This window comes from Lethenteron reissneri, chromosome 2 (assembly GCF_015708825.2).
Source record: "Lethenteron reissneri isolate LAM-NWPU_2019-01 chromosome 2, ASM1570882v1, whole genome shotgun sequence".
NCBI lineage: Eukaryota > Metazoa > Chordata > Hyperoartia > Petromyzontiformes > Petromyzontidae > Lethenteron > Lethenteron reissneri.
Genome location: NC_083780.1, coordinates 1,806,300 through 1,829,698, shown reverse-complemented (window position 1 = coordinate 1,829,698; position 23,399 = coordinate 1,806,300). Strand labels below are relative to the sequence as shown.

The window sequence follows — 23,399 nt, the reverse complement described above, 5'->3', positions numbered from 1 at the left end:
GAGTATGTGAGTGAGCAAATGTTTGTGGGTGCAGGATTTTTATGAGTGAGCGGTAGTGTAGCGGTTAGCGCGCTGTGCCAGGAACCCAGCGACTCAAAGTTTGATTCCTGGTCATGGCCAACACTAGTGACTATTATCTGAACCGGTCCTGGGCCTCCCCTAGGTCAACTCGGCCTCAAATGAGGACATGGAGCGGTGCGTAAACATTGCCAAGAGGGAGACAAAAGCAGCCGGGCATGGTGCTGGCCACCCACCCTCTCGTGTGCCATACTGGCCTTCATAGCTGCACGCTTAACTACACTTGCCCCAACAGTATGTTAAAGCTATACGGGGATCTTTGTCTTTGAATGAGTGCAAGTGGGTGACTTTTAATGTTAGTGAGAGTATGTGCGAGTGTGTGATTGTGGGAAACGTTGGTGTAGTGGATATTGCACTGCATTATGAACTCAGCCACCCGAGCTCGATTCTCGTCCACAGCCAAAATCAGTGACAAGTTGCTAAACTGGTGCTGGCCCACCCCTAGGTCGACTCCATCTTAAATGAGTACCTGGTGCGGTGTGTTTAACACGTAGGCTTTCGCGACCAATATCCATAGAGGTTTTTGGGTTGAATCGCGTAAATATAAATGTGTCATTAGACCCGCCATCACCCGACACAGCCAATTAGTAAAGTTTGTCACTTAAACATTTACAATTCGAGTACTCTAATTGTAAATGTTGTGGGTTTCCTCTCCAACACACCGGTGTGCTGTACTAGTAACAAATTGGCATGTTTTGTTTACGTGACAAATCTTACTAATTGGCTGTGTTGGGTAGTGGCTGGTTTAATGACATATTTGCGCGATCTATCCCAAAAACTTGGTGTGGTGTATAAACATAACTTTTGGGAAGACAAAGATGGCTGGGAGTGGTGTTAGCCACCCACACCCTCATGTACCATACTGGCCTTAATAGGTACCATGGGGCACCATGGGTCAGCTACTTAAATGGGCGCCAAGGTGGTGATATGTTAACTACCTCGCCTGGTATACAGGAGTTCATGAGTTTGATCTCGACCCTGACGCCTGTATATTTGGAGTTTGCATGTCTCTCCCTGTGGTTGTGTGGAATTTTCTTTGGGTCCTCCAGTTTTCCCTACACATTTAGAAACATGCATCTATTTTTTTTGGATGTTATACATTTCCACATGATAAGCCACTTCGTTGGGCTATCATCTGTGGCCAGGTCACTTGTGAAAAAGAGCTGTATAGCTCCGTGGGCCTTACTTTGTAAAATGGAAAATAATTAGCATTCATAGCTAACAGCACTTGTCCCAATCGTGTGTTAAAGACTATTTGGATAATCTTTGTGTGTGTGTGTGCAGTGTGTATGCTTGTTAACAGCACTTGAGCATCAGTGTTTGAACACCTGTCTTTCCGCTTGTCTACGTTGTTTCGGCTTTTAAAATGAGGCCATGTCTGTGTTGTGTGTATTTGTGTGAAAAAGGTGGAGGCAATCAAGGTGGAGGTTGGGACAGGGGAAGAGAGGCCTAGGGGAGACGAGGAGGCAGAGATGATGGGCGAAGAGGAGATGGAGGAGCTGGACTATGAAATGGTGGACATGACACGTGGACGGTGGATGGACCCCAAATACATGGCGGAGGGGAGCTGTAAGCAGCGCACAACTGATAACACCAACCCACGTGCCACATGCATTGTGTGCTGTGTATGCGTGTGTGTGTGCTGTCTGTGTGCACGCTTGTCATCTGTGTGTTTACTGGGTGCATATGTTCCTTTTGTATGTATCTTGTTTGGCTTGTGTGTGCACCAAGAACATTACGATCAGAACAGCCATAGTCACGTTGCAGCATATGGCTACATTGTGTTCCCTGCATGGTTGCTGTGTGTTACGTAGGTGTAATAATAGTATGTGCCTCGGCTAGTTGACGAAAGTTGCAAGCAAGTATTTTATCGTCGCAGCAGTGGCTTTTCGCTAACCATCAAGCAAAGACGAGTCACGCTTTCAGATGCGCTTCTGCGACCATCTAGAAGGCTGATAATTGGTTTTTTACCCTTCTATCTGGCAACAAAACTGACACCTTTTTACAAGGAGTCATGTTTGCATAGACTGCAATACCTGCAGTCTTAATACAAACAAAAAAAACATAACTCTGATAATGTGCACTGTCCTTGAAGTTGATTGGTCCACGCCCGAGACAGCTTTCCTTAGAGCCTAGTCTCACATGGGTTGGACCAGATGACGCCAAAAGGCGCACAACTCAAAGACAATGTACCATCAGAGTATGAGAGCTCGGGGCAAGCATCTACACTATGGGAACCTCATTTGCCAGTAAAAATATGATAATTGGTTTTTTACCCTTCTATCTGGCAACAAAACTGACACCTTTTTACAAGGAGTCATGTTTGCATAGACTGCAATACCTGCTTTGTATTATGACTGCAGGTATTGCAGTCTATGCAAACATGACTCCTTGTAAAAAGGTGTCAGTTTTGTTGCCAGATAGAAGGGTAAAAAACCAATTATCATATTTTTACTGGCAAATGAGGTTCCCATAGTGTAGATGCTTGCCCCGAGCTCTCATACTCTGATGGTGCATTGTCTTTGAGTTGTGCGCCTTTTGGCGTCATCTGGTCCAACCCATGTGAGACTAGGCTCTAAGGACAGCTGTCTCGGGCGTGGACCAATCAACTTCAAGGACAGTGCACATTATCAGAGTTATGTTTTTTTGTTTGTATTAAGACTGCAGGTATTGCAGTCTATGCAAACATGACTCCTTGTACAAAGGTGTCAGTTTTGTTGCCAGATAGAAGGGTAAAAAACCAATTATCATATTTTTACTGGCAAATGAGGTTCCCATAATCTAGAAAGCTCTTACGATATCGCTGGTCTACAGCCAAAATGGTTCTGGAATAAATGTAGTCCAACTTTACTAATCCTGGGTCACTGAGAATGAAAATGATGCTTAAAATTGTTGATTGGCTCTAGTTTTCAAGATTTGCTACTCGGTCAGTATATACGACCTTTGACTTGGGAATGGCGGAGGATAAGTGAGTTATAAAGGGAAGGATCACAATTTAAACCAAAATTACTAAAATACATATTTTACTGTATCTAGAAATCATACAGTGTCGTGCACTCTTATTTGTCAGTGTTTGATTTTGCAAATTGACAGTGTTTGATTTTGCAAATTGACACATTTATGTTTAGCCAAAGTGAGCAGAGATGCCTCGTACGTATGTGAACAAAGAAGATAACTTCTACTATGTTTGTGGTGAAGTGACTTTTGCATCACAAAAGTGCAGTATAACCACTATTGTTAAGAAAGCCTATCACCTTTATTTTGGCTGCAAAATTGAAGACAAGGACAAGATGTGGGCCCCACACAAATCTATGCCTTTTGCAGTGCCAATGATTTGTAGAGAGCTAACAGATCATATCAGCAATTGTTACTTCTGCATGGTGCCTCTAGTTGGGAAAGGTGTGTCAAAGAAGAAAAAGTGGACTGCATTATCCAAACATTCCATCGGCTCTACGCCCAGTACCCCACAGAGAAGGACTGCCGGTTCCTGATGCACCAGAATCATCCTCACTTGAGTCAGATGAGGAAGAGGATGATACTTCTGGTCCTGAACCATCAAGGTCACATGACCTAGATTTTCTCCCATCTTACACTGAACAACATCTCATAACACAAGATGAACTGGAAGACCTTGTCAGGGATTTGAAACTACCCAAGAGTAAAGCAGAGCTGCTGAGCTCCAGACTGTAGCAATGGAATCTCCTGGCAGGTGATGTTAGGGTTTCCATGTTCCGTGACCATCAAAAGGATCTTGTCCCATTCTTCATGGATTGTGATCTTGTAGCCTGCAACAACATCGATGGTGTGATGGCAGCCCTCAACATCGTTCATGATCCAGATGAGTGGGGACTGTTCATTGATTCATCGAAGATAAGTCTTGAAGCTGTTTTGTTGCATAATGGAAATATTTTGCCATCAATTACATTGTCAGCTTTATGGCGATTTGAAGGTTGTTGCTCTCTTGCTTGGTCTGCAGACTGGATACACGAAGTACTGCTGTTTTCTCTGCGAATGGGATAGTCGTGTGAGAGATTCTCACTACATCAAGATAGATTGTGCGCTCTGACAGTCATTGGAACCTGGGAGGAAAAGTTCTCAGCATCCACCACTTGTTGAATGAAGGAATATTTTGTTACCACCCTCACACCTCAAGCTGGGTCTGATAAAGAACTTTCTCAAAGCCATGGACAAAATGCAAGCAGCTTTCACATACCTCCATGGAAAATTTTCAAGGTTGAGTGAAGCTAAGTTAAAGGAAGGTGTCTTTGTTAGTCCTCAGATTCGTGAACTTCTTCGAGATGATACATTTGACAGTGCACTGCATGGCAAGGAAATGACGGCATGGAAAGCCTTCCAGTTAGTGGCAACAAATTTTCTCGGAAACAACAAGTAAGACAACAGGGAGTTGGTGGAAAACCTCCTCAAGGCATACAAAAGCCTTGGTTGCAACATGCCACTAAAGATGCATTTTTTGCACTCTCATCTAGATTTTTTCCACCAAACTGCGGAACAGTGAGCGACGAGCATGGCGAGAGATTTCACCAGGACATTGCAACAATGAAGAAACACTATCAGGGCAAATGGAGCCCATCAATGCTTGCAGACTATTGCTGGACAGTTACAAGAGATACGAGACAAGCGAAGAAGTGCTGAGTAGACACTGAATAAGGACTAAACTATGTACTTAAAAATACATAATAGTTTTTTGCCTTTTTCAAAATAAATTTTAGTTATATAACCCTTTGCTTATTTTTTTTAAATGTTACATGAACAGGACAGGTAACATGTTATCATGTAAAGCAACCATAACATGAAAAGACCTAGGTTTACAATTTATTAGTAAAACTCTATCTACACAATATACATAGACGTAAAATGTAAAAACTCTAATATATTGGGAACAATAGCCAATGAGTTGTTTGAATTGTCATATTTGAATTCAGCACGTCAAAATTCATAATAAACAGCACGTTTCATCTGAAGCAGACGACGTATAAAAAATTGTAGACCAGTGTATTAGGAAGCCACTGGAGCTATGCATTTTTAAATCTTGATTGAAAACCAATTTCTTTATAACTGATTTTTGTATTTATTTATCCTTCCTCCGCACCTCCAATCATCACGGTCACCTACATACGGTGCAAAAGAAGTTACACATACTTACTAATCTGAACGAAAACGTGAAATAATCTCTCTGCTCAAGAAAGAAGCATTGTGCAGTGCTCCTCTCCATCGGCAGACCTGAGCCAACGGTGGCAATTCCACATTCATATGGCTGGAAGCAGTCTCACATTAAGACACTCCTTTAAAGTGTTGCCTATTTAATCCATGAATTTTAATAATGATCTTGCTCTATTTCTGTCTGCTCTACTTTTGGTCTCTGGCAGAGGCTAGTCTGCATTTATTGGATTTGACGATGGCATTGGCTTTATGCAGAGGTCCAAGTCAGGAGGTCACCAAAAGCTCTTTGTCTTGTACGACTGCCGATAGGGGAGAAGAGATATTGTCATTCCAGGAGAGCTATGGTGGTGTCCTGGGCTAGTAGGGGCAGGATTTCCACTGAAGGACATTTGTAGCATAGCTGTGTTGTGCTCACCCCGTGTTTTATCTATCACTAGCTCCGAGACACCGGTGCCTCAGGAGGGCAGCTTTGGGAGGGCTGTACTTTTGGTGGCAGTCCGCCCAGTCATGCCTCACGTTTTTTGAGCAGAGGGGGGGGGTGGAGGTATGTTTACCCCTCCTCCGGTTAGGCTCTTGTATAGGTTCATTTGTATCCAAGCCACAGCATGTCAATGACCACCATATGAACAAATTAGATATAAGCCTATGTGTCAAACTAGTACTTGCATTGAATCCGGGTTTTTTAGATACCCAGTGATACGCTCCACATCCCTTCCACAATAAAATAAATATATTTTGCCCCTACAACTGATGTGAGGTTTACAAACACCGTAAGAGAGGTGGGGAAATGTTTTACGTCATGGCAGTTAAGGGGTTGTTAGGTTATTTACATGCATTTGTCATCAACATGCTAAATTCCTCTTGTTGATATGTAAACTCCTTTGTCAAGGCTCTCTGCTCCTCCCACCCAGCTTAAAATACGGTGCCAAGCTTAGCAGTGTTCATTAGGACGCTGTCTTTCCGACAGTTCTGTTCTTCACCTGAGGACGGCTACTTGCGTTGTGGCCGAAACGTCGTTAGAATTTTATGTTTTATTGTTATTATTTTATTATTTCCCTTCTACGTGACTTTACCGAAAGAACCAAGAATATGAATCCCTGCAGTCGCGAAAGCTTTAAATCGAAAAGTATTTACATGCCGTTTGATCCGAGTCTTTCCTGTTGAATTGAGTTGTATTGGATCCTAGTTCATTCCACCAGTATATAACTTTCTTCTTTTAATGCCCCTCTGGCTTGGGTATATGTCACTGAGGGAAACTTCTGCGGAGGGGTCATGTGGGTCTAATGCAGGGGGTCAGCAAACCAAAACAACAAGAGCCATTTATTTCGAATTCTATAAAATAAACTCATCAAAAGCCACAATGCACTGAATGAGACCGTGGGCCTTAATCACTAATGTCACGAGACAGTCCTTAATGAGCCACATGCAGCTCCGGAGCTGCAAGTTGCCACCCCTGGGCGGCTGTATACATTATAATTAAAGTATGAAATAATTGCTAAGGAATGAAGTTCAATTGTATCTGAGCCGCAGCGTACCTGTGACCACCTATGAAAACCAGATTTACCGCAAGGACTAAAATCTATTATGCTCTGCGTGTGTACTGTTTGCGTGTGTGTGTGTCTTTGTGAGAAGTGGTAGCTCAGTGGTTAGGGTACTGCATTCTTGATCTGGCCACCCGAGTTTGATTCCTGCTCGCAGCCAACATCGATAACATATCTCACCAGTCCTAGGCCTCTGCTAGATTAACTCGGCCATAAATGAGCACTTCGTGCGGTGTGTAAACATCGGCACTGGGGAGACAAAGGCGGCCGGGCATGGGGCTTGCCAACCACCCCTTTGTGGAGCGTGCCGGCCTTAATAGGTGCTCGCTAACAACACTTGGCCCAACAGTTTTGTTGAAGGCTATATCGAGGGATCTCTGTTTTTATTTCCTTGTGAATGCGTGTTTATCATGTGTGTGTATAACGTGTGTTTCTCATGTGTGTATATAACTGTTTATATAACATGTGTGTACTGCGTGTTTATATAACGTGTGTGTACCGCGTGTGTATAACGTGTGTGTACTGCGTGTGTAGAACGTGTGTGTGTAGAACGTGTGTGTGTGTATAACGTGTGTGTAGAACGTGTGTGTACTGCGTGTGTATAACGTGTGTGTGTGTGTACTGCGTGTGTATAACGTGTGTGTGTATACTGCGTGTGTATAACGTGTGTGTGTACTGCATGTGTATAACGTGTGTGTGTACTGCGTGTGTATAACGTGTGTGTGTATACTGCGTGTGTATACTGTGTGTATAACGTGTGTGTGTACTGCGTGTGTATAACGTGTGTATGTGTGTGTATATACTGCGTGTGTATAACGTGTGTGTGTACTGCGTGTGTATAATGTGTGTGTGTATATACTGCGTGTGTATACTGCGTGTGTATAATGTGTGTGTGTACTGCGTGTGTGTGTACTGCATGTGTATAACGTGTGTGTGTGTACTGCGTGTGTATAACGCATGTGTATGTACTGCTTGTGTATAACGTGTGCGTATGTACTGCTTGTGTATAACGTGTGCGTGTGTACTGCTTGTGTATAACGTGTGCGTGTGTACTGCGTGTGTATAACGTGTGCGTGTGTACTGCGTGTGTATAACGTGTGCGTGTGTACTGCGTGTGTATAACGTGTGTGTGTGTACTGCGTGTGTATAGTGTGTGTGTGTACTGCGTGTGTATAGTGTGTGTGTGTACTGCGTGTGTATAGCGTGTGTGTACTGCGTGTGTATAGTGTGTGTGTGTACTGTGTGTGTGTACTGTGTGTGTGTACTGCGTGTGTGTACGGCGTGTGTGTATAGCGTGTGTGTACTGCGTGTGTATCGCGTGTGTGTACCGTGCGTGTGTACCGTGCGTGTGTGTAACGTGCGTGTGTGTACTGCGTGTGTGTACTGCGTGTGTTTAACCTGTGTGTGTGTACTGCGTGCAGTTGGCGTATCAGTGCTGCGGGACTGGCGTGTCGTTCGCCAACTGCGCCTGAGTGGCGAGGCATTCATGCAGGACGGGGCCTGCGTGGAGATCGCTCCGCACCTGCAGAAGTGCCGCGAGTGCCGCCTGCTGCGCTACCGTCGCCAGCACCAGCTCCGCATGCAGCAGCAACGGGAGCGACAGCAGCTGCAGCAACAGCTGCAGCAACAGCTGCAACAGCAGCAGCAGGCCAACAACAGTGCCCAGCAGTCGGAGCCACAGCCGGATAAGGAAAGTGAGGACAAGCAGCAGGACAAGCAGCAGGACAAGCAGCAGGACAAGCAGCAGGACAAGCAGCAGGACAAGCAGCAGGACAAACAGCAGGACAAGCAGCAGGACAGGGCGCAGTGCGAGTCTCCGCTGCCGAACAAGCAGCAGCAGCAGATAGCGCCTGGTGCCGAGAAGCCCTTGCAGAATGCGCAGCAGGAACCAGCAGCCGAGAGCGCGGATGAGGTGCGGCCAAATAAGGATACGGCGCCTACGGGAGGTGAGGAGGAGCCAGCACCAGAGCAGCAGCAGGTGGTGGGTGGCTCTGGCAGCCCCGCCGTCGTGGCGGCAGCGCCAGCCCCCTTAACAGCAGCGCACGGCATGACTGGCGTCGACGAAGATGCCTCCGTCACGAAGGAGTCTGGGACGGCATCGTCGCCATCCACGGTCTTCTGTCGCTTCATCCACTTCCGGAGGTAACGAGTGAAGGGGGGGGAGCGTTTGAGCGTGTGGGAGAGTAATAGAGGAGGGTGTGTTTGAGAGAGTAACATAGCGTGTGTGTGTGCATGCAAGTATTTATGTCATAAAGACTTGTGTGTGTGTGTGTGAGAGTGTGTAATAGAGCGGTAGTGTAGCGGTTAGCGCGCTGCGCTCTGAACCCAGCGACCCGAGTTCGATTCCCGCTTATGACCAACACCAGTGACGAATATTTGAAGCAGTCTTGGGTCTTTCCTAGGTCGACTCAGCCTCAAATGAGGACCCAGTGCAATGTGTAAACATCGTCATTGGGGAGAAAAAGGCGGCCGAGCATGGTGTTGGCCACCCACCCCCTAGTGTGCCGTGCCGGCCTTCATCGGTGCTGGCCTTCATAAGAGCACTTATCCCAACCGTCTGTTAAGGCTATAATAGGGAGCTTTGTTTGTATATATGCACTGTAGATTGGGTGTGTAATGTGTGGAGAGGGTGAGGTTAGCTCATTTGGGTAGGTGATTATTACTTGTGTGTAACTGGAGGATGAGTGCATGGATGTGTAACTAATATTTGTTGAAAATACAAATTATAACTTTACATGTCACATGCGCCTGATGATGAATGAACACACTCCCTACAACTAGCTCAATATGAATTGGTGCTCTCTGCCTCACACACACAAGATTCCTCTTTTACTTTTAAACGCTCTTTCTTAGTCATTGGGTTTGTGCAGTGCATTTAAATTCATGCTTGAATGAGATATTCGGGAGAGCATTGGTTAATCATGGTAAGTTGGTACCGCGCTGGGTCGTGACGACTGGTGTTTTGAAAAACCCTGCTCTAATAAGCGTCATTTTCCATCGCCATCATGTGTACCCCTTCAAGGCTGGCGTTCAGCAAAACAGGGCAGCTGCGAATCGATGGGTTCTGCACCGCACGGCAATGCGACCCCGAGGCACTCAGCCTATGGACGCCAGGTGGAATCATGCTGGCAGCCACCTCCACGGACCCACCCCGGGAGGACTCCAAATCCAACTCCTCATCGTCATCATCGGGGTCTCTCGACCTGGACACGGCAAAATACATTCTGGCCAACATCGGAGACCAGTTCTGTGAGCTCGTAATGTCCGAGAGGGAGGCGCTCACCTGGCTGCCACAAGGAGGTGACAGCCGCTCACTCATTCGCGTACCCAGCCGTTCGCTCACCAATCACTTGCTCACTCACCAATTCACCCACCAACTCTTACTCGACACCTGGTCAGAATGTTTTTATCTCAAGTGCTCGCACACCCATTAACTTGCCGCCTTGCTCAACCTTTTTGAGCATTTAAAGTGGCCGCCACGGCTAATAACAGTGGAAGATATCTTGAACTGCCGCTGGTCTTCCATGACATTGGGTTGGTCCAAAATGAGTACCTGGAGATGTGTACAAACTGTAAACGTCAGAACCAGGGAGACAAGCGTGCAGTTCTCACCACACCCCCACTGCCTCATGCGCGGTGCTGGCCTCTGTTGGTGTTCGCTAGCTGCACTTTCCGCAGAAACCTGTACAGTTACATGGGGGGGATTTTTTTCCTGATGTGTATGCATGTTTTACTGTGTATTGTGTATACGCATGTCATGTACAGGTAGTCCCCTATTAACACTACAGATGCATTCCTGAAAATATTAGTGTAATGTGAAGTCATGTTAATCGAATACTCATTTCCCTTAAGAAACAATGTAAATGGGGGCGGGGGGGTGTTGTGTTCCAAGCCATCAACTCGTATCGCCAAAAGTATCATTATCGCTCATTTTTAATATAAAACTAAATGCAAAGCTATAGAATTGCGAGCTAAAACGCGCAAATGCCTGGGCTAGCATGAAGCAAAAACAAAGACTGAGTGGGGTGGCTCGCTGCGACGCTCGTGTTGCCACACGCTTGGTGGAAAGTTGTGTGAAATCATCTTAAGTCAAGCGGCGCATTAATCGGGGACTGTTCTTACATTGTACATCGTGTAAAAACGGATTGGTGCCCTGATGCGATTTATACAATGTGCGTACCAATGTATTTGCCGTTTGTGCAGACCGTGTGTGTATCTACCGTGGGTGTGTACCGTGTTTGTACGATGTGTGTGATCCTGTGTGTGTTTACCATGGTACCCACAGCCAAGGTGGCGTGGAAGCGAGCCGTGCGAGGCGTGCGGGAGATGTGTGATGCGTGTGAGACTACGCTCTTCAACGTTCACTGGGTCTGCCCCAAGTGCGGATTCGGCGTCTGCCTCGACTGTTACCGCAGCCGCAAGGACCGGCATCCAGACGGTAACCCCGGCCATTAATCTCATTGACTCGGGCATATTGGGCTGGGGCAAACACATAATAAAGCTGAAAAAATGCATGCTTATACAGGTCACCATACTTCAATAGGGAGTACCATTGAACAATAACAGATCCGGCTATTTTAGTGGACACAATCGACATGAGGTACAAGAAAAATGGGCTTGCATAATGTGCATGCATAATGTACATTGATTACCATATAAATAACCCAAATGGCAATGGATACCCATAGTCATTTATCTGTGTAGTGGGGTTCAACTGAGTTGCAGACGCAGACTTTGGAGGCAGCACATTTATTTAGTTCCAACACACGGGGTAACTTCCCCTTAACAGAATAACAACCTTAGGTGGTGACCACCCGCCTAACTACACTAGTTACTACGTAACTGTTACTACGGACCCGGGACCAACAGCATCTGACCGTGTCCACGTGCTGGAAGACTCGTAGAACGGAGATCGTAGACGAAGAATTTCTTTCCTGGGATGAACAACCACGGTCCCTCTCGGGACTCGGCTTATATTCTCAGTGGCATGGCCGGCTCCGCCCTTGGCCACGTCCACCTTCCTGAACCATTGGGAAGGACCTGGGTCCCAATCACGTGACCCCCCCAGCCCCCTCTTGGGGGCCCCTCTGTCATCTTAACCGGTCACGTGTCCACCTGGGTCAACCAGAGTGCCATGGCCTCACACGACCTTCCCCTTCGGTCGGCACCCACACACCGTGTCTTGTAGGGCCGGCACTGCACTTACAGCGTGGTGCCATCCAGCGCTATTACTCAATGCACATCATGCCCCTCTAGGGCTGGTACTACACCCACAACATGGTGACATCCAGCGATCTCACTACATCTGCATAAATGACTGTTTATCCATAATCAGAGATGGATAGAGTAAGACATAAATGCAAACAAGAAAAGATGGTGTGCATAGAGAAAGACTTACTCACATAGACAAGGAGGGAGAGAGAGACAAAGATGCACAGAGACATGGAGAGAGGAAGATGACAATAAATATGCAGCCACAGAGAGACAAACCTAGAACAAGTTTGAGATGCAGATATAACGACGGAAGCTAAGTTTAACACAAGTGAAATGGATACAGGCTGGTACAGATAAATACATAGAGTAATACAGACATGCTGAATGACAGATAAGTGAGGCACTGAGTGAGAAAAAGACATGAATCGAGACACAGAAAAACATGTGGCATCAATCAAGACATGGAAACAGATTCAGAGACACAGCAAAAACTGACAAAAATGCACTTGTTACATGCAACACAAATATCTGTGTTTATTTTGAAATGGCTGGTGTGCCGGCGTATGTGTGCGTGTCGTGGTTTAGAAATCAGCGAGGACGAGGAGGTGTTTTCGTGGCTGCGTTGCGTCAAGGGCCAGACGCACGAACCCGCCACACTCATGGCCACACAGATTATACCCGGAAACGGTAATCCACACGTTCTCCATCAGCATCAATCAAGCTTCACTTATTTAATTATTACACTTATATAATTATTACATGTATTACCCAGTGTAGCCTCACTCACTCTGAAGACATTCTCTTTTCGGTTGGGTCCTGCCACGTTATCTCCATTGAGTACTTCGGGAATTTAACCCAGCAGCACCGCCCCCCCCACCTTGCTCTAAGGCACAAGTGCTCCCACTACGCCACCCTGTGCATTGTCATGATTGTAGGTTATTTTCGGTCGAAGAATGCATTTTTTATCATGTTTGTAGTTGCAGGAAAACTGCTCCCAAGTAAAAAAATGATCCACTGTGAACCCACCATTAGAGCCAACCAGCCGCGCATTTGCCGCTTCTTTGCAGAGACTCGCAGTTCAAGCCCAGGACCTGCCCCGTAAAATGCTTAACATGTCGCCCGCTTCACAGTTCATAGTGGACGTTAAGTGATGCCGTGACGTGATTACAAAAAAACACTGGTAGGCCATCATGGTCCATATTTGGAGTTTGAAAAAACTACTGGCAAATTAAAATTATCTTATTGGGTGATATCACAAAGCAACATTGCCCCCTGCTATTAAAATACTCTGTGAAATATTGCCTTTTTGTGATAGCCTTGTTGCTATAAGATTGGTACGAATTCCAAAATTAATAAGGATATTATCTGTTTTTATAAATCAATCAAACATGATAAAAATATGATCTGCTGTGATAAATCAACGAGTCGATACATTCCCATAAATGAGCAAGGCGCTGATACCTGTGTTAATAAATAAGCAGCCTCGGTGTGTCGGTTCTAGTTGTGAGTGATGAAGTCTGGGTACTGTGTGTGTGTGTGCAGCCCTGTATGACATCAGCGAGCAGGTTCATATCATGCGAGGAAAGTGGGGAATCAAGGCAAACTGTCCCTGCTCGGGGCACCACCACCATCATCATCACCACCACCACCACACCAAGGTACTAGAAGAGAACCACAAAGCACTACTGCACACCACCACCACCTTAACACGGTACTTGGAAACAACCGCAAGCAACACCATCGCTATCGTGTACTTTTAGACAACAACAGTTACACACCACTCCATCGTCAACACAAGTACAGGTAAACCACAATCACTACTGCAATCACGCACCACAAATACACACCTCCAGCACGACAAGGTACTCGGAGAAAACTACAAATGTCACTGCAATCACACTACGACTACTGCGACAGCCACATAACTGGACACCACAACCACCCGCCACATGTCATAACTATTGCCACCTCAACAAGCTACTCTTACTCGCACCTGGCTGCCTTCGTCTCTTCATTGTCACTGGTGTCGACATCTCTCCTACACTTGGTGGAGGGGGTGGGGGGGGGCAACCATGTACCCTCGCTCATGACGGGCACCGTTCCCTCATGCAGGTGGCAGCAGACGCCGGCGGTGGCTCGGGGCAACCGTTGCTCGAGCCCGTGGCAAGCTCGGCAAAACTACGCGCTGAAACGCCGGCTCCAGAGAACCAGCAGCAGCCGCAGGAGAAGCCAGAATCACAGGAGCGGACCTCAGAAACCCTGCAGCCAGAAGCGCCAGCGAACTCGCGGGCAGGAGACGCCGTCCCATCAGTTGCTCCCGACGTGGCCCCCGAGCCGAGCTGTGCCACCTCTATCTCCTCCAGCACAGGCGGCGCCCACAAAGCCAGCAGTGCCTCTACTGCCCTCAACACACAGCCAGACAAAGCTGCTTCTAATTCAGAAGCATCTCCGGCTTCAACTGCATCTACTGCTGCTGTCGGTGCTGGTGCCGTCGGTACAGGTGCAGTCGCTGCTGTGCCACCGGTTGCAGCAGCCGAACTCCCGGTGACGGCGAGTTCCGAATCTGCCGCCTCCACTGCATCGCCGAACCCGCCAGCCCCTGTTGGCGCCGTGGACTCTGCTGCGCCACTGGCGCTGCCAGCTGCTGCCCCAGCTGGGTCCGGTGGATCGGTGGCGCCGCTGTCACCGTTCCATCGTGCCGGCTACCCGGAGCTGACCTCGGCCATGCACTGGTTCGCAGACCTTGCTGCCAGCCGACCCAAGGCACAAGCCGGAGCCGGTGAGTGGCGCAGGGGTGTGTATATTGTGGGGATACTTGTCTTTGTGTGCAGCAGTGGGTTATTTTTATAGTTACATTTACATACGCTCATGTCGGGCGCTCCGATTGTGTTTCCATGATGCTGTGCACCCTCAATCAATACCTACACTCTCACCTCTGCCGTATCAACCACAGAGCCGAACGTGAGCACCACGGCCAATCTTGCAAAACCCGCGGTGGCAACGGCGCCAGCGGCATCGGTGGCAGTGACATCAGTGGGGCTGACGTCGTTTGCTGGCGCGGTGGGGAGCCCTCGTGGTGGTGGGGGGCCCAGTGGCTCTGCGGGCGTGAGGCTCCGAGATTTGCTCAGCTGCACGGCCGGGAAGCTCAAACTACAGCCTGGGGAGGCCATGCTGCCCTTCGCTCCCATCATGGCTGCCCAGCCATCCCCCGTGAGTGTTTGTGAGTGTGTGACCGAGTGTGTGTGCGTGTGTGTGCACTTTGTGTTATGGGGAGCGGTGACGCAGTGGTCATAGCACTGCGCAACGAACCCGGCGCCACTCGGGTGACAAAGGGCGCGGTGCTAGCCACCCACCCCCTTGTGTGCCATGCCAGTCTTCATAGGTGCCCGCTAACAGCACTTTCCCCAACAGTCTAATCAGGCTATATGGGGGATCTATGTCTTTGTCGTGTGTGTGTGTCATAGGTGCTCGCTAACAGCACTTGCACCAACTGTCTGTTAAGGCGATATGGGGGATCTTTGTCTGTGTGTGTTGGTGTACACAGGGAGCCAAGGGGTCTCGCAGCATGCCAAGTCTACTCGACGACATCATCGCCTCAGTCGTCGAAAACAAATTCTCCACTCAGAAGCTAATGAAACCCTCCGAGCAGCCAGCCAAGAGGTGATTTCAGCCCTCCACCCACTCAAGAGCTGACATACTCTAGAGCTACACTGCTTACAGCAAACTGTGTGTGTGAAGTCTGTGTGTGATGCCTGCATGTCTGTATGTGTGCTGGTGTGGAACAATACGCGTGTGATTGTGTGCACGTCTGCGTGTTACTGTGTGTGCATGAATGTGCGAGACGCTGCATGTGTGCGTGCGTGCGCATATGCATCTGTGTGCGAGACCTATGTGTTGGTGACTGTGATTGTGACACTGTGTAATAGTGCGCATGTATGTGACTGCATGGCTGTGCGTGTGACTTGACTCCCATGACTTGACTGTGTGTGTGCAGTGTGGCGCGAAGGCCGCTGGAGAGTGGTATTGCCGACAGCCCACACTCGTGGCTGTGCGATGGGCGGCTTCTGAGAATCCACGATCCCCAGCACCCACACAACTGGAAGCTCTTCCGAGAGTGTTGGAAGCAGGGACAGGTGTGTGTGCAGTGTGTGAAGGGGGGCTGTATGTAGGTACAGGAGGATGTAAAGCTAATTTAACCTGCAGTTGACATGTACCAACGGTGTCAAGATAGGCATCTGTGGAGGGGGCTCGTGAAGGATGCCATTGAGCAATTTTATGCAGTTGCCCTCCAGCAACAATGGAGGAGGGGCTAACACACAGCAAGTTGGGAGCACAGATAGTCTGCTAGTCATCTCATTTAGTCAACCCGTAACACCAGGGTCTGTGCCCATGACCTGCCCGTGAGCCTTCCTCACTTAATGCGATAGCCTCAAAGTACCTCTAAGCCTGGCACAAGTGCTGTGGTGATGTCATCGCCAGTTGGTGGAAAATGGCTGGCTGTTATTGTGTGTGATCGTGGTGTGCTCTGTGCGCGTATGTGTGTTAATGTGTCGTGCGGTGCTCTACCCTACACAGCCCGTGCTGGTGTCGGGCGTCCATGCCAATCTCGATCCCGAGCTGTGGCGTCCCGAGGGCTTCAGCCGGGAGTTTGGTACGCAGGAAGCCGACCTGGTGAATTGCCGCAGCTGCACAATCATCTCCGGCATGAAGATCCGAGACTTCTGGGATGGATTCGAGGACCTCAACAGTGAGTGGCCCCACAGAACCTTGATTCCTGATGGTGATTCCATGCGTGGTGGTATCATCGTGTGTGCTGGTTATTCCACGTGAGGTCGCGCTGTTCCCTTGCTGGAAAAAGTTGATTAATGTTAAGGACAGTTTTCTGGGTGCCCGGCCACAGGATGAATGAAGTTCATATTTGACAGTGTCAGCACGACCACCTATGGAAACAGGGTTTAACATCAATAACTAAAGCCCTGTGTTTTGTCTTATTTGTAAGAGTCTTAAGACACCGTCAGTCGAAGTTGTTGTGGTTGTTGCAGAGCGGCTGGTGTCTCGAGACAAGGAGCCCATGGTGCTGAAGCTCAAGGATTGGCCGCCCGGGGAGGACTTCAGGGACATGATGCCCAGCAGGTTTGTACCTCGGAGGCGTGTTCTCAGTCTTAGCAGCGTCTTGCAGAACCTCTCTTAATATTCCTGAATGCGCATCCCCAATCTCTTCGGCTCTTGGGAGCGAAGCAAAAGTTTCAGCCTGCTTCGTGAATGGACAGGGGAAGCAGGCGCAAAAAGCAGTGGTACATTTTTTATTACAAATATGAATAAATGTGAATGTACAGCCCTTTGTTCAATCGACTACTGAATGGAGGGCCCTCCCCATCACTGTGGGTCGCAGTCATTATTCCATCATACTTAACTATGCTGGTCAGGAAGGGTTTTGTGAAGGTGGCGAGCAGAGAAATACAGATAAATAATGGAGTCTGTGGAACTGTCCTCTGCTGCCTACAACAATAGCCTAATAACACATCTGAAACGCTTTCCAAATTATCACCAGTTGTGTAGGGCACCACGGTGGAAAGATGTTAACTCCCTCGCCCGGTATACAGGATGTCATGGGTTCGGTCCAGTCCCTGACGACTGCTGTATATTTGGAGTTAGCATGTTTTCCCTGTGGTCGCGTGGCTTTTTCTCCGGGTCCTCCAGTTTTTCCCTCTATATTTAGAAACAACGGGCATTTAGAGTATTTGGCTGCTGTAAATTTCCACGGGATAAGCCACTTCGTTGCGCTCTCATTTATGGCCAGGTCGTTTCTGAAACAGTGCTAAAAAGCTTTTTGGGGCCTTACCAGGTAAAATAAAGTTTTTATACTTTTTGGCTCTTTCGGTAAAGTCACGTATGTATAAAAAAAATTAAATCACGACATTTCGGGCGCAACACAAGCGTCCGTCATCAGGTGGGACAACCACAGCAAGAAACAATTGCTGAAGTGGGAAAAAGGGCAGCTGTAACAAGAGGCTATATAGGTGTAGGGGTGTTAAAGAGAGGGCCCGTTATGCATGGCAGCCTATGGAAAACAAACACAGTGGGCGGGGCTACGTAAGTGCACGAGCAAGTGCTCTCTACGACGTCCGAGCCAGACACCCTGGGGGGGGCTGGTTCGAACGTTATGATCCCCCGGGGCCCCACCCCTCAGGGAGGGGTTGGGTATAAAAGGGGATGTTTCAAAGGGCTCGGCAGTTATGTTTAAGCTAAGGGAAGAAGATTGAAGACGTCTTAGATAGAGCCCTGGACTCCCCTGGTTCGATGTCCTTTTCAGGGCCGGACAGGATTGAGCCAGCGGCGTGGTCCCGAAAGCCAGAGCCGGTGCTCTTGTAAGAGCTGGTCTGGAACTCCGGGTACCGGGCCCGACTTACCAGTGTCGGGCCAGTTAGCCTCCCCTAGCCCATTAGTGGAGGATTCGGGGCTAGGACAGAGTTAGCTAGGGGTGTATCCCGAGTTATACGGGTGAGGGGGCCGATACCCCCTCGAGAGTGTATATGCCCACTGTCATACTGTGAAATAAATATACGTGTGCCTCAACCTCGGCGTCAAGCGTCTTCACCGGTACTTCATAGGTAAGAGAGGGGGGAGGAGCCAGGGAGGAGCCAGGGAGGAGAGATAGAGGGGGGTGTGGGGTAGGGGGAATAGGAAAAGGTCGAGCACGGCAAAACGCGGGGGGGAGGGGGGGGAAGTGAGCGGGGCTGGGAGTGGGAGGCTGAAGAAACTGGAGATGCGGATATGAAGGCAACACCATAAAGCAGTTAAGGTTTTACCTGGTTAATAACATCCTTCTAATGATTGCTCAATTTGTATCCATCTTCTCGGTTGAAGTTATGTCTATGTTTATATATCTGGATGGCTTCATGAACAAACTATTGATAGTAGCCTGAAGGTTTGCAGAGTGCCTTGGTCTCGGAAAAAATAATATCATGAGAGCCCACAGCATTATAGCAATGGTCAGCCACGGCGGAGGTATTGGTTATGCCGTGTTTCAGATCTGACTTGTGCTCGCGAACACGGTCCGAGATATGTCGTTTAGTTTCCCCAATGTAACACCCACCACAGGTGCAACTTAGTTTGTAGACTCCAGGATATTGCATGTCAGGAATGACATCCTTCACAGATGGGATTAGATCACGGATTTTGTGTACTGTACTAAATCGGACCTGGATCTTGTTTGTTTAATATTTATGGTAACGCCTGCTATGTATGGTAACGTGATGGTTTTGATCGGCGTCTCAGGGGGTTGTTTCTCCATGGTTGGAGAAACAGTTTTGTGAATAATGCGGTCTGAGTACCCATTCATCTTGAGGGCCTGGTGTATGTGTTCCAGTTCACTTGCTAGGCGGTGTTGGTCAGAAATGCAGTGGGCCCTATGGTGTAGTGTTTTGATGAGGGAATTCTACTGTGCCGGATGGTGGTGGGAATCAGGTTTCAGATAGGAATCTGTGCGAGTGGCTTTCCTGTAGACAGTGTCCCAACGAGCCATCAGGTCTCTTCTCAAACAAAACACCTGATGACGGATGCTTGTGTTGCACCCGAAACGTTGTGACTTAATTTTTATTTTATACCTACGTGACTTTACCGAAAGAACCAAAGAGTATGGATCCCTGCAGTAATGAAAACTTCAAATCTAAATAGTTTTTAGTATAGTACTTTTTCGGTGCTGCCGTGACTGCGATGTGACCGTGCGCCACCGCTGCTGCCCTGCAGGTTTGAGGACCTCATGGACAATCTGCCACTCCCCGAGTACACAAAGCGGGACGGCCGTCTCAACCTGGCCGCCCGACTGCCCGATTACTTCGTGAGACCCGACCTGGGTCCCAAGATGTACAACGCCTACGGTAACGGCAGCGCGCGTGCAATAACTACCTCGCACACCTCCCTCCCCTTAAGAGCCCAGACATCCCAGTGTGAAACCCAGATACTCTCTGAAATAGTGCAATGGGGAATAATGTATGTTGAACTTCTTTCGCACCGTATGTAGCCAACCATGCTAATCGGAGGTACAGGAAAGGACAACAAACTAAAGGCAAAGCAGTTATTTTTGTGGTGTATGTATGTTGAACATCTTTCACACTACGTAGCCAACCGTGCGAATCGGAGGTGTGGGGAGGGACAACAAACTCAAGACAAAAAGCAGTTTTAAAGAAAAAAGTTTTCAATCTAAATTATTTAGAAGTGCATAGCTCCAGTGGCTTCCTGACTTTGGAAGGAAGAGCATTTCAGATGACCACAGAAGCGCATCCGAAAGCGTGCGATGCGGTGACCGTCTTTGTTCACACCGTACGTAGCCAACCGTGCTAATTAGAGGTGTTGTGGAAATGTGTGTGCCGTGGCAGTGTGTTTATCATGCTGGCAATGTTGTGGTGTGCCGCGGTGTTTAGGTCTGGCCTTGGAGGGCGACCGCAAGGTGGGCACAACCAATCTCCACCTGGACGTGTCGGACGCGGTAAACGTGATGGTCTACGTGGGCATCCCCGAGACGCAGAATATCGACTTCCACCGGGGTGCGTACACCACATGGCCCACGTGGGACGGAGTGTGTGGTGTATGCGGTTTGTCATATTTGGTGTATTGTATGGCGAATGGTATTATGTGTGTAGCGGTTAGCGCGTTGTGCTCCAAACCCAGTGACCCGAGTTCGATTCCCACTCGTGGCTAACACCAGTGATGGTTATCTGAACCGGTTCTGAGTCTCCCCTAGGTCCTGGTGCACTGTGTAAAAACATTGGCACTATACCATGCCGGCCTTCATAGGTGCTCGGTCACAGCACTTGGCCCAACAGTCTGTGAAGGCTATATGGGGAATCTTTGTGTAGAATGTGTGATATATTGCTGTTTGTGTAAATTGTGGTATTTGGGGTGTATAGCATGTGTGGTATACAATATATATATCTTATAACACTCTTTGTCCTGGTGGAAAATTCCTGCACGGATCAGCCCATATTTGGAAGTATGCGTGGTGTTGCTTGTTAGGGGTGTATCTTTGCTCATATACGGTCTTGTGGAACCTGAATCGATGTCTTTTGTATCGATTCCGCTCATAGTCGATCTGACATTAGAGTACCGATGAATCGAGGGTTAATCACTGCATCGATTCAGTGGCGATTCATGGATTGACTACTCCCATTTAGTACTGTATAGCTTCCCACAGAATGTGTTTGCGGCAGATGGTGTTTAATGTTACGCAAGCTCCGACCGAATGCGCTGCTGAGTACATGACACGTACTTTTTATGTCATTATTTATAAGAGTAATTTTTATTTATAAAATGCTTGAATACTTGTCTCATGTGTACAGTATCATTATTAAGGTTATTACCGGTACACCAATGAAGCCCTCGTATATCGCTCATTGGTAAAAGAAAAAATAGCGATCGGGAACGCATCTCCATTGGAACCATGTTATAATGACCTCCTACAGCGCTGTTTCGTACCGCGGTCCGTTTACCAATAACCCATCCTAAGTGCTATAGGAGGTATGCCTGTATATATGTTGTGTGGTAATTTGTCGGTGCATATCGGCAAGGGTATGTTGGTATTGAGTGAGGTACGTTGGTGTTGAGTGGTATGTTGGTGTGACTGGTATGTTGCCGAGCAGTGTTGTGTGCTGTTGGTGTGGCGTGCACATGCCCGTGCGTTGTGGCCTGCCCTGCCCTGCAGAGGCTCTGCGAGAAATGGATGAGGCTAAGCGGCAGCGGCGGTGTGCATGTTGTGTGGTGCTGCATTGCGGTATTTGTACTGCGTGGTGGGTATGCCGGTACGGTGTGTGATGTATGAAGATGCGTTGTGCTCACACCCTTCGTGTGTCTTGGCCTGGCCCTCGTAGAGGCCCTGCGCGCGATGGATGACGGCGACGTGGACGAGGCAACGCGACGGCGCGTGGTGGAGGGCCAGGAGAAGCCCGGAGCGCTCTGGCACATTTACGCGGCACGCGATGCCGACAAGATCCGAGCGCTTCTACGCAAGGTGCGCCGCGTGCATATTGAGTTGTGCGCGCGTCTGGTTATGTCATGCATTGCGTGTGTGTACATGCTGCGTGATGTTTTGTGTACTTGTGTGTATACGCATGTAAACCAGATTTTAGTACTTCCATTAAGTCCCCACTCCATGTCGGCCTTCATCGGAGTTTGATAACCACACGTTACTCAACAGCCTCTTAAAGGCAATGGTGGTATCTTCGTCAGTGCGTAACCTTGCTTGTGTGCGCACGTGTTTGCATGCATGCATATGCATTGTCACTGGGGAAACAAAGGCGGTCGTGCGTGGTACTGGCCACCCACCCCCTTGTGTGCTGTGCCGGCCTTCATAGGTGCTCACTAACAGCACTTGCATGTACCCGTGTGTGCTACAGGTGGGCGAGGAGGAGGGCCAGGAGAACCCCCCCGACCACGACCCCATCCACGACCAGAGCTGGTACCTGGACCGCACACTCAGGCAGCGGCTGATGGAGGAGCACGGAGTGCAGGGCTGGGCCATCACGCAGTGCCTGGGCGACGCCGTCTTCATTCCCGCCGGCGCCCCGCACCAGGTACCCACGACCATAAACTAAACTATAAGAATTTTTTTACGTTACCAAGTAAGGCCCACTGAGCTGCTATATAGCTCGTTTTCAGAAGCGACCTGGCCGCGCATGATTGCCCAACGAGAAGTGGCTCGTGGAAATTTATAGCAGCCAAATGCTCTTGAACGCATGTTTCTAAATGTGGAGGGAAACGCCCGAGGCCCGCACAGCAACTGCACGGCAACAGCATTAACCACACGCGAGCACCGCACGAAACACGGAAAAGCGTGCAGAAACCGTTCCAAGTTCACGTGAACCTCAATGACAAGCCGCAAGCACACAAAGCGCAATACTACAATCACATGACAAGCCCACAGCTCATCATGCCGCCCGCACAGAAACATAACGTCAACTCCGTGTGTTATGCTCCGTCTTCACCATTTCACACTGACCAGCATGGTGAAGTACGGTCATTTAACATAGATGACCCACAGATGTGCGGGAAGGCCCCTCGTCCAGCAGTGGGCTGACCAAAGGGCTGTACGTGTGCGTTCACGTGTGTACCCTTCCCCACCCATGTACCCAGGTTCACAACCTGCACAGCTGCATCAAGGTGGCGGAGGACTTTGTGTCACCGGAACACGTGCATCACTGCTTCCGGCTCACACAGGAGTTCCGGCGGCTGTCTACCACGCACTCCAACCACGAGGACAAACTGCAGGTCGGTGGAGAATCGACGCAGTAGCAGCAGTCGCTGCCATTCGCCACTAAATGGCGGTGATGTCATGTAGGCCAGGTGCACTTTTGATGCTAACACGGTTACTTCAAAGATTGTCACCGCATC

General features: G+C 48.6%; 1 protein-coding gene across 1 annotated transcript in view; it reads left to right on the top strand.

Moving 5' to 3' along the window:
• The window catches only part of LOC133340535 (lysine-specific demethylase 3B-like), a 55,153-nt gene that overhangs the window by 30,727 nt on the left and 1,027 nt on the right, over positions 1–23,399 (top strand). The window contains exons 4-20 of the mRNA XM_061548838.1: positions 1,485–1,647; positions 8,222–8,942; positions 9,823–10,100; positions 11,086–11,238; positions 12,600–12,701; positions 13,557–13,672; positions 14,127–14,793; positions 14,968–15,224; positions 15,559–15,674; positions 16,009–16,147; positions 16,590–16,761; positions 17,057–17,147; positions 19,764–19,894; positions 20,438–20,560; positions 21,881–22,020; positions 22,406–22,582; positions 23,142–23,276. Of these exons, the coding sequence (XP_061404822.1) occupies positions 1,485–1,647; positions 8,222–8,942; positions 9,823–10,100; positions 11,086–11,238; positions 12,600–12,701; positions 13,557–13,672; positions 14,127–14,793; positions 14,968–15,224; positions 15,559–15,674; positions 16,009–16,147; positions 16,590–16,761; positions 17,057–17,147; positions 19,764–19,894; positions 20,438–20,560; positions 21,881–22,020; positions 22,406–22,582; positions 23,142–23,276 (3,681 nt within the window). The remainder of the gene's footprint in view (positions 1–1,484; positions 1,648–8,221; positions 8,943–9,822; positions 10,101–11,085; positions 11,239–12,599; positions 12,702–13,556; positions 13,673–14,126; positions 14,794–14,967; positions 15,225–15,558; positions 15,675–16,008; positions 16,148–16,589; positions 16,762–17,056; positions 17,148–19,763; positions 19,895–20,437; positions 20,561–21,880; positions 22,021–22,405; positions 22,583–23,141; positions 23,277–23,399) is intronic.